Source organism: Aplidium turbinatum, chromosome 18 (genome assembly GCF_918807975.1).
Source record: "Aplidium turbinatum chromosome 18, kaAplTurb1.1, whole genome shotgun sequence".
NCBI classification, from domain to species: Eukaryota; Metazoa; Chordata; class Ascidiacea; order Aplousobranchia; family Polyclinidae; genus Aplidium; species Aplidium turbinatum.
In genome coordinates, this window is record NC_137489.1 from 7,662,001 (window position 1) to 7,679,104 (window position 17,104).

The 17,104-nt window shown below is 36.3% G+C and overlaps 1 protein-coding gene and 6 non-coding genes across 7 annotated transcripts; 6 read left to right on the forward strand and 1 right to left on the reverse strand.

Moving 5' to 3' along the window:
- Window positions 1-6,067: 6,067 nt before the first annotated feature.
- LOC145787945 (uncharacterized) lies at window positions 6,068-10,070 on the reverse strand. The gene is made up of 6 exons (XM_082599784.1): window positions 9,963-10,070; window positions 8,607-8,679; window positions 8,061-8,126; window positions 7,464-7,532; window positions 6,999-7,076; window positions 6,068-6,355 (listed from the first exon to the last, which is right to left on the reverse strand). The coding sequence occupies exons 1-6, from the start codon at window positions 10,068-10,070 to the stop codon at window positions 6,264-6,266; spliced, it is 486 nt and encodes a 161-aa protein (XP_082455910.1). The 3' UTR covers window positions 6,068-6,263.
- A 2,493-nt stretch (window positions 10,071-12,563) lies between these two features.
- Window positions 12,564-12,637, forward strand: Trnan-guu (transfer RNA asparagine (anticodon GUU)). Its single transcript has one exon. It is a non-coding gene; the product is annotated as a tRNA-Asn (tRNA).
- A 224-nt stretch (window positions 12,638-12,861) lies between these two features.
- On the forward strand, window positions 12,862-12,935 carry Trnan-guu (transfer RNA asparagine (anticodon GUU)). The gene has a single exon. It is a non-coding gene; the product is annotated as a tRNA-Asn (tRNA).
- A 74-nt stretch (window positions 12,936-13,009) lies between these two features.
- Trnay-gua (transfer RNA tyrosine (anticodon GUA)) lies at window positions 13,010-13,083 on the forward strand. Its single transcript has one exon. It is a non-coding gene; the product is annotated as a tRNA-Tyr (tRNA).
- A 1,254-nt stretch (window positions 13,084-14,337) lies between these two features.
- On the forward strand, window positions 14,338-14,411 carry Trnan-guu (transfer RNA asparagine (anticodon GUU)). The gene has a single exon. It is a non-coding gene; the product is annotated as a tRNA-Asn (tRNA).
- Window positions 14,412-14,628: 217 nt separating this feature from the next.
- Window positions 14,629-14,702, forward strand: Trnan-guu (transfer RNA asparagine (anticodon GUU)). Its single transcript has one exon. It is a non-coding gene; the product is annotated as a tRNA-Asn (tRNA).
- Window positions 14,703-15,058: 356 nt separating this feature from the next.
- Trnan-guu (transfer RNA asparagine (anticodon GUU)) lies at window positions 15,059-15,132 on the forward strand. The gene has a single exon. It is a non-coding gene; the product is annotated as a tRNA-Asn (tRNA).
- The last annotated feature ends 1,972 nt before the right edge of the window (window positions 15,133-17,104 follow it).

Sequence of the window (17,104 nt, forward strand, 5' to 3'; positions counted from 1 at the left end):
CGGGTTGCATTGCAGTAGGCTACAATATACTGTACTTGTGATTAATTTTGCGCTTAAATTTCGGCTTAAAGCTTCAATGTAGATGAACTAAGAGTAAGACGTTATCATAGCTTTTTTTTTCTTCCAAAAACAGTACTTTGGGCACCCCTGATAAAATCTAGATGACAGGCATAAAAATTGCAAATTGTAATTTTCTAACTTTTTTAATCACTGCCTATATCCCGATATTGTTTAACTTGGGACTTCGCAAACTTTGCACCCTAACGTTGCAAGCAAAAACAATCTATTAAGATTGTTAAAACTGTAAACTTGCACAAGGGTCTGAAATTTATGAACCCACATGAGTTGAGGCAGAATATGTTTTCTCAGCTCTTGGACATTTTGTTTACGAACTTAAAAGTCATCTAAACTGATAACAATCCAGATTGATTTTTGTATTTGCATCACAGCAGTGTACAAGGTGCACTGTTTGAAAAAAATTATAGGCTGTTTGTCCGAAAAGCTCTTTACCAAGAAATTTCGTTTGATAGGACTCAAAACGAAATGTTTAGCAAGTCATAGGTTTGAATAAACTAATTGGGAATTATGCAATGCTCACTTTGACTTTAAATTCAGTTTTATTAACTTTTTTTGCGTTGACGCTTCTACATTTCGTGAGTTTCATTTTCATTTTGGGCGCATTAAAAGGCACTGCTTGGAGTTTACAGAAACTCTGTGAAACTGTTCTAGTTTCAAAGATCTGTAAATATTATATCAAAAAAAAACTTTTTATTGAGTAAATAAACACTTTTCGTTTAACTACCGTGATATGAAGGCTACATACTTTTATTTTTTTAATCCTGGAAAATCATGATCTTCTTGATATTCCTCCGCCTGGAGATGCCGACCTGGAGATAGTGATTAAGTTTTTGCAACCTCCTACCAGTGGGACGTACAGTATTTGACTCGTATCATTCAATGTACACAGATAATTTGCTTTAATGTTTGTTTTTGTCGTGATATCAATTTACACGTTTCTAGTGCAGGCCCGTAGTTTTTAAGTCCACGTTTTTCAAACAGAGTGTCCAAATGCAAAATGTTGCTTTTCGACAAAATCCTTTCAATTGCTTTAATATTTATGCTTCTCACTTAAATGAAGGAGAACGCAAAGGCAGATGGCCTCAAACGATTGAAAAACCTGGTTTCGATCAACATATAGACGTTTGAACTCAAAATGTTTTTTTTTTTAACCTCTGAAGTCTGGACTCCAACTTGCTAAGGACCTGTTCTAGAGAAACTTGTAGACTAATGAGACGCATAAAGTTCTTTAAATACTTATGTTTCGTATTTGTAAAAAGGACGATTTTGATTTTCTCTGGCATAAAAGAACCGTTTTGCTGGAAAAATAAAATATTTCAACATTTTGATGTAGCCTATATAGTTTATTTTGCCAAGATGTAATTAGCATGCAGAAATCCATTCCAGAATAATAAACATTTTTTATGTAAACAATAAGAATAAAAAAATCTTTTCAAGAGCTCTATTATGAAGAACTAGAACTAGTAACCGAACTAGAAATTAAAAGCTGAAGATTTGCATTTAAATTTTAATGAGTGAAAATTTTATTCAATTGCAAACCAAATTTAACAAGGCGTTTATACAATAAACTTTGCAGCTTTTGCTAAAAAAGGATTCAAGTCAAGAACAATTTAAAAAAAAAACAAATAAACCACTATGTCGAGTCTGTTTACTCATGTGCATTAAATCAAATTGGACCAAAGGAACATATCAATACAATATCGACAAACAACTTGGTAAAACTTTCTGTGGACACAACACCCTGGTAAAAAATCCACCGTGGTAAACATCCCTCGGAAAAAATACAGTCGTCGGATCACTTGGCGTGAGACAACCCAGAAAGTACTTCAACTCAGCAAGCCTACATTTCAGCTACCGTAGCCTACTGTCTAAGTTAGCAAATGAGATTTTCAGCTTGCATCGGGCTAAAATACACCCTGTATCTCCCCAGAAATAATCTCTGTGATAAAGATTCTCCCCAATGAAAAATGAAAGTATTTAGTGGGAGGGTATTTTCCAAAGTAGATATTTTTAGGAAAGATTTTTACAAGTGGGGTTTTTACCGACTTTCCTCTTTACTCTATATTTATGGACACCAGATACCGGTAACTTCAAAAAGTTAATGAATACGTTTTGTCTATGGCTCTATGCTGTTGAAAATGTTGCATTGATATTACTGCTCCACTGAAAAATATCGCATGCCCGACGGTAATTAGGCTAAAAGGTCTATTGCTCAAACAAACCTACATCAAATTAAAGTACTTGGTATAACGTTGACTTAAACTACTTGGTATAACGCAATTAGTTTTACAACAAAAAAGTTTGTACGCAAAATTTTTAGAACTATAGTTCTCCTTTGTTAATTTTTTCATCTGCTTTTGAAAAGTCCTCATTAAGTTCTTTGATCATTTTTTCGACATCCTCTTTTGATAGTTTGCCTGAAAATTATAATTAGTATATTGTTAACTGAGAAATCTTGTATTTTTTGTTCGCAATAGGCTATGCAAAACAAGTGGAACTGTTTCCGGATCAATGTCACGGATTTTCGTTTTAAAATGTTTTTAAAATGAAAAAGTAGTGATTGGAACATATTTTCAAGAAAATATCTCAAGAATAATAATAGATAGTGTGCCCATTTAAAATGGCTTAGTACAAGCCTGCATAGTTAAAGAATCACATTCAGATGTAAAGTCCGTAAGTATTGGCGGTCGCACTGTCCTGCGGTATTCTAGAAGAGGGGTTGTTTAAATGTTTTCTCATAATACAGTATTCGCAATTCACTCGGCTGGATGTTGAAAATACTTAAAGTTTCTTACTTAGGTTCTCTCTGTTCTTTTCGAAGTCTTCTGCCATGTGTTTTTCAAATTGTTTTCTTTCATGCTCCAATTTCTTTTCTGCAGAAGTACAGGTGCTAATTTACAATAAGATTTCGACAAAACTTAAGTCAAATCAGTTACTTTCACTATCCTTCAGTCAAAATTTTGATTTGAATTAAAACAAGGCTGGGCCTAATTGTTGTTTATCATGCAGGTTAAACATAAATGCGTGAAGTAAACACTAGCCTGATACAGAACTTCTATCTAGTACTTTTTTTTATTTCTCATAGGCATTTAGCCTACATTTTTATTGTCAAGTTACTACCTGAGTGAATACGAGAAATTGGTAAGCTGTGTGAAATGGCTTACAAACCAGTCTACATTACCATATGTCATTCGCATAAGAGCGAGTTCTTGTGGAGAAAGCTTGCTTTTCAAATTGTTGTCTTTCAACGCTGTTAAAATCAACAACAGAACTGTTTAATTTTGTATCTTGAATTCCTGTTTCGATCAAGGTCTTATTTAATGCAGCTGATAAAAAAAACGTTTGGAAAAAACTATTTCAAAAGTATCGCAAAAAAAGAGAAAAAAATTGAATAACCAGACTCAAAGAACTAGTATTCCTCAACTCATTATCTTATTTTTTTGCAAAAATTTAAGTTAGACCAGTAGCCTATAGCCTACCCTTCAAATTCATCACTTCGTAGACAACTGCCTCTACAAGTATGCGAAACTACCAGGAATAACTTATCAAAGGCTTTGTCAGTCCGAGGATAAAGATTCAAAACCAAACCAACATGCTATCTCTAGTCGGAAGCGATTGCATTTACAGTAAGTAGACTATTCTGCAATGCAAATTCAAATGATGGTTGTGGTTGGCCATAACTTACCTAAGCTAATAGCCTACTGCGACAAGAAGCACGTAGAATAGCCTACTGGTCTAGTCGGTGACTATTTTTATTCATAAGCTACAATCAAAATTGCCAGCTTACCTTTTGGCATCATAGAAGTGGCAACTTTGTCCAGAACAGCCTTTTTCAGTCTAGTTGTTGCGTATTCTAAAGTGAATTAGCATAAGAAACAAATTATATCTTGTTTGAGTTGACAAACCGTTCAGTAGGCAAATTTCAAACAGATAGAGATATACAGTACATTGTATGAACGCACAAAATTCTCACAAGCTACAACTTCTGGGAATATGATATAACCCCATGGCCAAATTATTATAGAGCCCGATGCTATATTACATCAAAATTATGTTTTTCTTGTTTAGCTGGTGAGAAATTTTTTAAATTGTATTCAACAGAGTTCTTACCAAACATTTTTGGATCAGCCACTCTGTCGTCATGGGGAGCTTTCTTCACTGTATCCAGCTCTTCTTTCATTGATTCCTAAAATGGATTGTGTATAAAAATGCAGAAACTAAATGTAGCCTGTGGCTTTTAGACGACATAGGCCACGTAGAATTAAAAAGTTGTGCACACCATTGGTGTAGAATGGAATAAACTGTTCATCAAATTTATCGACTTGGAAAATACAAAACATTTAAAGAAAAAGTTATTTTTTCTCGGAGCTTACTTCAGCTTTTGCTTCCAGTTGATCTTCCATAGTTCCTTTTGAATTTTCCGCTCTTCCGGAAATTGAAAGAAGAACGACACAAATAGAACCAATCACAAAAAACTGCATCTTCATCTTTACCATGAGACTAACTTTAATTTTCAAAGATATTGTGCTTCTAACATTGATAATGCAGTTAGAGTATCTTACATCCGGCAAGTATAGCCAAGCTTCGATTTCATTGCAACTTAGATTATATTATTTCCACACGATTGAATTACTACCACCACGAGAAAAGAAATATCTTTGGACAGGTCTCGAATCCACAAACATAAAACAGGAACCAAGATGTCTCGCCATACAAAACCACTTGTATTAAAGCAGTTTAATCATGTTGTTTCCAGCAATAAATCTTGACGAAAAAGCACATTTTAATGAAGCTAGAAGGAAATGACCAGCATATATAACTTGCGCTTATCAGAAGGCTACATTATAATTCTTGTATCATTTTCGGAACTATTTTTACTCTGATCTAAAAATATTACTTCTTTGTTTTTATTGAATTGATACTTAAGAATTTTTCTCACAATTAGGACATTTTTTATGCTTAAAATTTTATTTAAAACGTTGCAAAAAAGTCATTCATTTTCAGCAGTTCGATTAAAACCTTAGTTAAATTACGTAACAATGTTTAATATATCAATATATCCATAGAATGCAGTGAAAAATGTTGGTGTCAACATCAAACCAAACGCGGACAAAGTAATCTTTGTTGACTACTTTCAATTAGTTTTATTGTGACGATAATAAATACAGGAGCCTAAATTATTTTAATATGATTTCAAATTGGAAGACTTTCCTAAAAATATATAAATCAAAGTAACACAAATAAGTTTTAATCCGGTTGTGTTAGAGTAGTTGTAGGCTACATTCTGCTTGTGGCACAACAAAGTGAGCTGTCTATCGAAGCTCCACCACCATTCAATATTTGTTGAAAACATCACATAGTTAAACAAACAATTCGCCATTTTATAAGTGAATTCGATAGTATGAAATATTGGCTTTACTTTTAAATTATCTTGTAAAACATGCAGGCTTTATAACATAATCGAAACTATCGAGCAGCCAAATTAAAAGTTGGTCTACGAGTTGTAACTACCAAATTCCTGATTATATTGATTGTAGTAATTTCACTTGATTCTGGTCACAATTGGACAGATTTTGTACAATATTATTGCAAAAAAATATTATACTGTATTGACATAAGCTTATGTTCGTAAATTAATTTCAGACACCTGAAATCTGATTACCAACTGTCGGAGTATTAAACTGCTTCGAAAAAGCATTATAAATTTTTTTTGTAGTTTCTGGCCAATTTATAAAAAAAAAGCAATAAATTGTAGAAAATCTTGACATTTAGCTGACGTGCTCATCATTCAAAAGAAACAGTTGATAAACAACAAAGTTGTCGCAAATATACTAACGCAATAACTTACAAACACCCAGTTCTCGAAACTTTAGAAGACAAACCACCACTTCAAGAAAATTGTGCTCCTAATGTTGCAGAAATTTTGCAAGTAAGTGCTAAAATATATCCTTTGCTTTTTTAATTCAAATATTCATTCTTTGAGTAAATCACAAAATTATTTATCGACCACAATTTTATTTATTTATATTCTTTTAAGTTTTACATTCATAGACTTTTGTTAACTGATATCGTAATACAGTAGGTTAGCAACACACGTCGTTCACTTATGAAAGGTTTATTCAAAAACTGTTTTGTATCTACATTTAATTTTTCAAATAAATAATTTTTAAATAAAACTTTCAGATTTATAGTTCTTTCTTGATTCTTTCATCCATCTTCAACAGGTCTTCATCAAGTTCTTTGATCATTTTTTCAACATCTTCTTTTGTCAATTTACCTGAAAGTTATAATAACGCGTTTTTAATTTAGTTAAACATCTTAATATTTTTCTAAATGCTTCAACGACGTAGCTACAAAGAAAATTTTAGGGGGCAAAAGCAACTGTTGGGGAAACAAACATTTCTATTTGAAATAAAGAGTTTTTGTTTAAAAATACAGTTATTGAATGCAGCCAAACATTTATGCAACGTCATTTAGCATGTGGTATAATGTCACTAAAACTTTGTAAGAGCATTAAAAAACCTTTTTGTGGGGGGAGGAGCAAGATTAATTTCTCAGGGGGCTGTCATTACCTGTCAAAATAAATCTGCCAAAATTAAGTTTCAACTTTTTTTAAGTTTGAAGAAAGATATTTTGGTTTAGGAATAGGTACTATACAGTCAATCCTTGTGTTTTGACAAGGTTTGATAACGTTATTCTTGATTTTTGACAGGCTACTACTAACTACACCTTTTCAGTAAGCTCTTCTAGAGTGGTGCTCTGTTCCAAATCGCTTTTGTTTGTTTTATTATTTATGGATAATCTTATCCCAGTCGCCGCCACTGCTCAAGGGCGGTAAAAGGCAGAATCCCTGTCGATCCTTGGAGTGGCGAAGAAGGTTCAAACAAAGAAGAAGAATCAAGAAAATACAAGTTTTATACTAATTTCATCTCTATTCTTCTCGAAGTCTTCGTCCATGTGTTTCTCCAGTTGTTTAGTTTCGCGGTCCAAGTCCTTTTCTACAGAAATAATTTGATAATTAAGTCTAACAAGAAGACCGTCTTATAGCTTATGTGAAAGACAGTAAACTTTGAGAAAAACGAAATGTAGTTTACAGAAGTTAAAAGGCACATAGCATACTGGCATAGCCTATTGTGATTTGTGAAGAAAGTGCAGTTTTGATTAAGTCTAAATTGACTTTCAATAATTAGGTAGGCAATGGTTTTTCCACTGATTTAGGTATTTGCAGTAAAGTGGAAATCCGTAACTGCCAGAGGCATAGCCTTTGATTACGATGGTGCAATTACCATCATATCTACAGTATTATGTATTTCAAGTAAATAAACCAATTAAGCTAACAGAAAATAAAAATATGTGCAAGATGGATCAAGCCACTAGAACATTACCGTATTTCAACTTTATCGAGGCTAATTTTTCTGGAGAAAGCGTCTTTTTTATATTTTCATCTTTCAATTCTGTAAAATAAAAAAAAATGTTTGGATGAAGGAAATATGACTTTCTATCACTGTTATCATTTCCGTAAGTTTACAGTATCTTTGAAACAGCCATGACTTTTCCAAAAAATGCATCCTAACCTAAGTACGTTTCTTAGAGAAAGATCTTACATACCTTATGCTCTTAAACTCCAATTTACAAGTGCTTTTAAATCTACAAATAGCCTACAGTACAAAAAGTTTAAAACTGCGTATTGGAGATAGCGCTGGCCGCTGCAGCACTTTTGAACACAAGTTGCATTGCAATGAATAAGGCAATTCTCACGTAGCAGATGATAAGTAACATTCTATTTTACAATGTTCTTTTATACGTTCTATTGTGGTTGAATTTAAACAACTTTGGATAGTCTTACACACTGAACAATAAGTTTCCAAAAAGTTTCTTTCGAATTTTAAATTGGGCTACCATCGCAAGAAACAACAAAAGACCAATTTGTGTAAGTTATAGGCCTACATCAGACTATCTTGAATGTACAGCTCACCACTCACCCTTTGGCATTATGGTAGCAGCAATTTTATCCAGAAGAGCCTTTTTCAGTTTGGTTGTTGCGTACTCTAAAATAACATTGTGTTGGCGATTAGCCTAAGCCAGTTCAACAAAAAATCAGCAGACAGATTAAAACAGGCGTTGTTCAAACTATCCCAATAACAGATTTTTGATTTTTTTGTAGCATCGAATGATCGGTGGTTAAAAAATTAGATTAAGTAGACAGGAACGCAAGAGATCCCATCTTCGTGTCCATCTTTTAAAGTTTTCTGTCACAAACATTATTGCTGGGTGCTCTGTAGAGATATCGAATCGAATTCTTTTCGAAAGTTGCGGAGGGGCTCTCTCCATTCGGATGCGCAGTCAGCAGACTTTTAAAAATAAATCTGTCTGCTTCGTAGATTTTTAGCTTAAGAGCATGACATAGCCTATTTGAAGTAGTTTGAAGTACCTTGCAAGTTATTCAGCTCAAGTTAGTTGTGAATTTTTCTTATTTAGGTTATTTAAAAGGATGTTAACTTCCACAGAAATTGCTACAAATCTTTTACCAAACATCTTTGGATCAGCCACCCGGTCAGCTTTGGCCTTCTTCATCGTATCCAGCTCTTGTTTCAATGATTCCTGAAAATAAATAAGCTGGTTCGTTGACGAAGCCACGCGCTAACCAAATGAGCTGTTAGCCTATACTTGCAATCTTCCAAATCAAGATCATGCCCATCTCTGATAGGACTGAAGATGAAGAGAGTATAGTTTTCGAAACGTTTGTTTGCTGAATAGGAGTTTAGTAACAACATTTTGGGCTCTTTATTTTTTGATTAGAGTAACCAGGCGTTTCAACCATTTTGTTCTATAACTTCACATATTTAATTGACATGTAGGCTACCTACGCGACATACGGCAACATAAAATTGCTTGGGTTGCTATAACTGTTAATTGTTTAAAAAAACTCTAATTGAAAATTTTGATGTTACTGTATATTTTCGTGGTAATGCAGCAGTAGCCTACTGTAAACCCCACGTCACCCCAAAGCAGGGTTGTCCAACTTTTTATAATAGTGGGCCGCATTGTCACTTGAAATAATTCAATGGGCCGCAGAACCTAATTTTAAGAAATATTGATAGCCTACATAAAAAAATGATTAAATATCATTAATTTCATCTTTGAAAATAGGAACAAATAACACACACACATAGAAAGAAACCGAAATTTACTTTCATAATATATAATATGAGATGAAATAAAACAATTTTAAATGTTAGTATTTTTCAATTATTAGAAATTTTGCTAAAAAGTACTAGGCTACAAGGAGTAAAAATGACTAGCGGGCCGCACAAACGTCTCAGGCGGACCGCAGGTTGGACAATGGACATCCCTACCCTAGAGCGAACAGACCACCCATAACGCTTATCGTTTTACTTTTACAACATGCTCTTAGACTCGCCATGCAACTATGATAACCTATTGAAGGGTGCCTCCCTGTCAATTGAGTTGCAATCAGTGGCGTAGTGTAACCATTTGTTTGGGTGTTCACTTGTTTAGCAAAGTCATATTGTGACAAGCCGGAAACTACTTTTCAACCTACAACTGAGGCCTACATATTTAAATTGTATTGAAATGTGAGCTGATATAGGCTACTATAGAAACTAAAACATCCGATTAAATAATGCAGTAGACTAGTTATCTATCGGTACGTTTGCGAGATGGTTGCGAGAGCCCACATTTGAGAGACACTTTACTCGGATACTTTACGGCCAATTAGCCTAGGTCTTAAGCTAATTGATATATTGATTGACTTAAAATACAAACCTGTGTGTCTGAAAGCAAAGAGGTTTCCCATGAAACTCGATCGCCATTTTTCATAAACATAATTAAAAGAGAAAACATTTCTTCGTTAGATAACTTACTTCAGCTTTTGCCTCCACTTGATCTTCAACAGTTCCTTTCGAATCTTCGGCTCTTCCTCCAATTAAAAGGATAAGGATAAAAATTGAACTAATCATAAAACACTGCATTTTCGTATAGCCTACCTATTCTTTCTGAAATGTATTTTATTTAAGCTTCCACTTAATAGCAATTCAGGCTCTATTATTTATAATTAAACTTCTACAGCAGTGAGGGCATTTGAATTATATTGCTTTTGAGTAGCCTTGCTGTAACCTTTGCAAGAAAAGAAACAATTCAACACGTTGTATTAAGCCACTGTGCAACTCTAGCCTACGTTATGCCACGTGTGCAATGTCCGTTGATTTACCACTTCACGGCATCTGTAAAAACAATCGGTGAGCTTGTTTTTCTAAAGTGTGTATGTCGTTGTTCGGACACGTTTGGCCGCCAAGAAGACTATGATTTGTGATCACGGGGAGCATCACGATTTATACCCTTAATATTATGATCACACTTCACCTGCTTATCATCAGGCTGGTGCTGATAGAAGCTACTTTGATTTGAAAACGAAACACACGAAGGCAATTAAACTGAGTAGACTTTTCGGGCGGACAAAATGTTACCTGACTTTGCACCACACTCGCATACCAGTGAAGGTACTAATATTTGTTTATACATGGTGGGTTTGAACAATCAACTTACCAACTGTTTTCAGCATGCAGTTGATCTCAAACAAAGTGGATCGCATGTCGGCCTAGCTTAGCCTACATTCCACTCGTACAGGGTTTCTCAACCGGGCCTTTGGTCCCCTAAAGGGGCCAGGAGTGCAATTCAGAGGGTCATGAGCAGAGGTCCTCTCTGGGTAGCTTTGTCGTGGTATTGCAAACTCAAAACGTTACAAAATAAAATCTTAAACTTTAATTTGTAGTTTTCGTTTTGACTTCAGCGAATATACCTCCATTGCGCCAGGTAACATCCAAACTAGCTTCATAGAACATCTTGAAATCCTCTGTGATGAACTGATCTCAGTTCAACGACACGCCCTTGCATGCATCGTTTCATGTCATCATGTCTCATGGCGCAGATGCCGGTTTTACAATAAATAGCCACTTCTGCCACCAAACAGTAAAATAAAAATTTAGTCTAGTATAGTGATTTCCCTAACCACGAATATTACCCGAAACACGAATTTTAAAATAAACAGGCTAATATTTGTTCAAACTCAACAACTGAAATGGCACAGGTAAAAAGATTTCTATCCCTATTTCTGCACTAAAAATTAGACCAAAACCTTTTTCTGAGTGCAGCAATCAGTAAATGTTTGACCTAGGCTCAAAACACCTTTCCGAAATCAAATTGAAAACTTTCTGATTATCTGCAGTGCTGTAAATTCTCTTCTGGTGAGCCTAGAATGACCAGTGAAACATTAATGAAATCGGGAAGTAATACTCTAGCGCCATGTGACAAATAAAAGTTTAAAAAAGCAACCGCTAGATAGAGATAGTAATTTTTGCGGTTCAAGAATTTTTAAGATTGAGCAAGATTTGTTAAATGACCATGCTTAAACGACATCAATAAAAGTTTGTACACAACCTTTATATTCATAACTTTGTTGATGAAGGGGGCCCGAAAATAAACTGGTACCAGGCCCGACAAATCCTGTCAACGGCCCTGCGCATTTCATGACTGCTCTCTATTCAGCAGCAGCCTACCCAGTGAATGGAATAATTCCCCGGCAACAAAAACACTTCAACAACAATCGAAAACTTCAATCTGTCAATCTCGTCGACCGGCTTGCGTCAGTGGTACAACGCCTTTACAAATAGACTATAGCCTATTCGAAACTGCAAGGGTTAAGTTGTCAAAGAAGCTTTCTCAGTTCGAGGATAAAGATCAAATCAATCAATCAATCTCTTCAAGAGATATCGTCAGAATAACATAAATCTTCCACTACATATCGTCAGAATAACATAAATCTTCCACTACATGTAGGCTACTTCACTACAGTTAGGTCTATTCAACATTCTACTAGCAATATTCAGGTCTTGTAGGCTACCATCATTCAACTTTTCAAATGTTGTAGAGAGTTCTCTTATGAACACAAATTGATATGTATCCGTAGTGTTGAGAAACGTTATTGAAAGGCACTTTTTTTGCTAGCACATAAAAAGTAAACCAAGTGAACGTCACGCGGTAGCCAACGTGTCCTAAAGGATTAAGGCTAGAAAATACATTTAGATGACGTGGGTTCGATTCTCACCCTTGTCATAACTGTTTTTCTGTAATTTCAAAGCACTGACCAATTCTCTGACTGAATACTAGAAGGGTCACAATCAGGGCCGGATTTAGCTGATGGGGGGCCCGGGACACTTTTAGATCAGGGGGCCCCCCGTGCGAAAAAACCACTTCTACGTCTTCAGTAGCATCAGTCCAGTACTGCACAGCATCTTGCAGAAACTTTAAAGGCCAAAAAGAAAAAATAACACAAAATCACATTTTTTTCCACATAGGGGGGCCTTTCAAAAGTCGGGGGGCCCGGGGAAACTGCCCCCTCTGCCCCCCCTAAATCCGGGCCTGCTCAAAGCAATTAAAATTTTTGTTAAATATTTGTTCAATTAACTGTCTCTGTGGCGCAATCGGTTAGCGCGTTCGGCTGTTAACCGAAAGGTTGGTGGTTCAAGCCCACCCAGGGACGAAATAGAAATCTATTTTATTCTCGACTTTATCTCATGACAATTAAAATTTTTATTGAATATTTGTTCAATTAACAGTCTCTGTGCCACAATCGGTTAGCGCGTTCGGCTGTTAACTGAAAGGTTGGTGGTTCAAGCCCACCCAGAGACGAAATAGAGATCTATTTTATTCTCGACTTTATCTCAAAACAATTAAAATTTTTGTTGAATATTTGTTCAATTAACAGTCTCTGTGGCGCAATCGGTTAGCGCGTTCGGCTGTTAACCGAAAGGTTGGTGGTTCAAACCCACCCAGGGACGAATTGTAAATCTTCTTTCTTTCGTCTTTATATCTAAGCAATTAAAATTTTTGTTGAATATTTGTTCACTTAACTTTCTCTGTGGCGCAATCGGTTAGCGTGTTCGGCTGTAAACCGAAAGGTTGGTGGTTCAAGCCCACCCAGAGACGAATTGTAAATCTTCTTTCTTTCGTCTTTATATCTAAGCAATTAAAATTTTTGTTGAATACTTGTTCAATCAACTGTCTCTGTGGCGCAATCGGTTAGCGTGTTCGGCTGTTAACCGAAAGGTTGGTGGTTCAAGCCCACTCAGGGACGAAATAACGATTTGTTTTATTCTCGGCTTTATCTCAAAGCAATTAAAATTTTTGTTGAATATTTGTTCACTTAACTGTCTCTGTGGCGCAATCGGTTAGCGCGTTCGGCTGTTAACCGAAAGGTTGGTGGTTCAAGCCCACCCAGGGACGAAATAGAGATCTATTTTATTCTCGACTTTATCTTAAAACAATTAAAATTTTTGTTGAATGTATGTGCAATTAACTGTCTCTGTGGCGCAATCGGTTAGCGCGTTCGGCTGTTAACCGAAAGGTTGTTGGTTCAAGCCCACCCAGAGACGAAATAGAGATCGTTTTTATATCTCAAAAAAAAGTAAAATTTTTGTTGAATATTTGTTCAATTAACCGTCTCTGTGGCGCAATCGGTTAGCGCGTTCGGCTGTTAACCGAAAGGTTGGTGGTGCAAGCCCACCCAGGGACGAAATGGAGATCTATTTTATTCTCGACTTTATCTCAAAACAATTAAAATGTTTATTGAATATTTGCTCAATTAACCGTCTCTGTGGCGCAATCGGTTAGCGTGTTCGGCTGTTAACTGAAAGGTTGGTGGTTCAAGCCCACCCAGGGACGAAATAGAGATCTATTTTATTCTCGACTTTATCTCAAAACAATTAAAATTTTTGTTAAATATTTGTTCAATTAACAGTCTCTGTGGCGCAATCGGTTAGCGCGTTCGGCTGTTAACCGAAAGGTTGGTGGTTCAAGCCCACTCAGGGACGAAAAAGAGATCTATTTTATTCTCGACTTTATCTCAAAACAATTAAAATTTTTGTTGAATATTTGTTCAATTAACAGTCTCTGTGGCGCAATCGGTTAGCACGTTCGCCTGTTAACCGAAAGGTTGGTGGTTCAAGCCCACCCAGGGACGAATTGGAAACTTTCTTTTCGTCTTTATATCAAACGAACTTAAAATTTTTGTTGAATAATTGTTCAATTAACAGTCTCTGTGGCGCGATCGGTTAGCGCGTTTGGCTGTTAACCGAAAGGTTGGTGGTTCAAGCCCACCCAGGGACGAAATAGAGAACTGTTTTAATCTCGACTTTATCTCAAAGCAATTAAAATTTTTGTTGAATATTTGTTCAATTAACAGTCTCTGTGGCGCAATCGGTTAGCGCGTTCGGCTGTTAACCGAAAGGTTGGTGGTTCAAGCCCACCCAGGGACGAAATAGAGATCTGTTTTATTCTCGACTTTATCTCAAAACAATTAAAATTTTTGTTGAATATTTGTTCACTTAACTGTCTCTGTAGCGCAATCGGTTAGCGCGTTCGGCTGTTAACCGAAAGGTTGGTGGTTCCAGCCTACCCAGGGAACAGACTGTTTTATTCTCGACTTTATCTCAAAACAATTAAAATTTTTGTTGAATATTTGTTCACTTAACTGTCTCTGTGGCGCAATCGGTTAGCGCGTTCGGCTGTTAACCGAAAGGTTGGTGGTTCAAGCCCACCCAGAGACGAATTGTAAATCTTTTTTCGTCTTTATATCAAAAGATTTAAAATTTTTGTTGAATACTTGTTCACTTTAACTGTCTCTGTGGCGCAATCGGTTAGCGCGTTCGGCTGTTAACCGGATGGTTGGTGGTTCAAGCCCACCCAGGGACGAAATAGAGATCTATTTTATTCTCGACTTTATCTCAAAACAATTAAAACTTTTGTTGAATAATTGTTCAATTAACTGTCTCTGTGGCGCAATCGGCTGTTAACCGAAAGGTTGGTGGTTCAAGCCCACCCAGGGACGAAATAGAGATCTGTTTTATTCTCGACATTATCTCAAAACAATTAAAATTTTTATTGAATATTTGTTCAATTAACCGTCTCTGTGGCGCAATCGGTTAGCGCGTTCGGCTGTTAACCGAAAGGTTGGTGGTTCAAGCCCACCCAGGGACGAAATAGAGATCTATTTTATTCTCGACTTTATCTCAAAACAATTAAAATGTTTATTGAATATTAGTTCAATTAACAGTCTCTGTGGCGCAATCGGTTAACGCGTTCGGCTGTTAACCGAAAGGTTGTTGGTTCAAGCCCACTCATGGACGAATTGGAAACTTCCTTTCTTTTCGTTTTTATATCAAAGAAATTAAAATTTTTGTTGAATAATTGTTCAATTAACAGTCTCTGTGGCGCAATCGGTTAGCGCGTTTGACTGTTAACCGAAAGGTTGGTGGTTCAAGCCCACCCAGGGACGAAATAGAGAACTGTTTTAATCTCGACTTTATCTCAAAGCAATTAAAATTTTTGATGAATAGCCTACTTGTTTAATTAACTGTCTCTGTGGCGCAATCGGTTAGCGTGTTCGGCTGTTAACCGAAAGGTTGGTGGTTCAAGCCCACTCAGGGACGAAATGAAGGTTTGTTTTATTCTCGGCTTTATCTCAAAGCCAGGGCCGGATTTAGCTGATGGGGGGCCCGGTACACTTTTAGATCAGGGGGCCCCCGTGTGAAAAATTTTTTTGCGCCTACGGCGCAAAAATCCACCTCTACGTCTTCAGTAGCATCAGTCCAGTAGGCCTACTGCACAGCATTTTGCAGAAACTTTAAAGGCCAAAAAGAAAAAACAACACAAAATCACATTTTTTTCCACATAGGGGGGCCTTTCAAAAGTCGGGGGGCCCGGGGCAACTGCCCTCCCCCCTAAATCCGGGCCTGGTCACAATTGGACGAGAGCCACTATGTTCTGATAGGTTCGATCATGCCATACAAAAGTTATTAGCCTACCGCTGGGAGTGGTAAATTACGTTTTATAGCAATCTAAGATTAACATCAGCTCAGTGTTCGTCCCACGGCTTGTTAGCTCAGTGGTTATGCGCTCGACTCAAAATCACGTGGCGCCTGGTTCAACTCTCGAGTGTAGGCCTACGCTTGAGCAACGCATTTCAGGACTGCTCTCCATTAAGCGGCACCAAGTGGATAAAATAAATCCCCGGCAACAATATTTCAACAATCGGAAAACTTCACTCTGCCTCTGCCAATCTCAGTAATCGGCCTTGGGTCAAAAGTCTCTATAACAATGGTTTTTAACCGGGGGGTCCAAGACGCCTGAAAATCCAGTGTGCTTGTGTCTATTGTGTCAAGTTTTTGCCAGAAAATTTCAAAATTGTGTTTTTTCGCAATCGACCTGTTCTCAAGTGAAGATTAAGCTTTCAGACGTTGCAAAAGCTTTAACAATAGGAAACCATTTGATGTTTTTCACCCACGTAGGCTATTGCTTTGTGCAGACTAAAGTTAACCAGTAACGACGCTATGGCAAAAGAGCAAGTTTATTTGTGTGAATTTGTCAGTAAAGGCTGTCGTTTCCAGGAGCAGTTTTGTTTGAAAGTTTTTTCAGTAACAGTTTCACTGAAATTTTGTAGTTCCACGCATTGACAAACTTGTTAAAAAGATGCAGCACCAACCATCTCACAGAAACTGATTTCGACTGGTAAAAATGTCAAAAGTTAAAAATTTATCTTTTATTTTTTATTTTTACTCCTATAATCTAGCCAAGCTTGATAGGAAATGGAAACAATCAGAAGAAATGTAATTAAAGCAGTAGGCTAATTCTTAATATAGCCTAACATCACGAAAAGACGTTTTTGATTTCAGAAGTTTGTATTAAAACAGCTAAACAAGTGTCCACATGAATAAAATTTGGTGAAATTTTAAATTAAAATATGTTTTTATTGAATCTTTGTATGGAGGTCGCCGGGCTACAATCAATCAATCAATCAATCAAGTTTATTTCGGCATAGCTCCACATTCATTTTCAATGTAGGCCTACACATCAGTAGATAGGCCTATAATAAATCGCTTTTTTGATATGGAAACTCCACCATGGAGGCACCGAAAAAAACATGCGTTATCTAAGTCAAGGTGCCCCCACA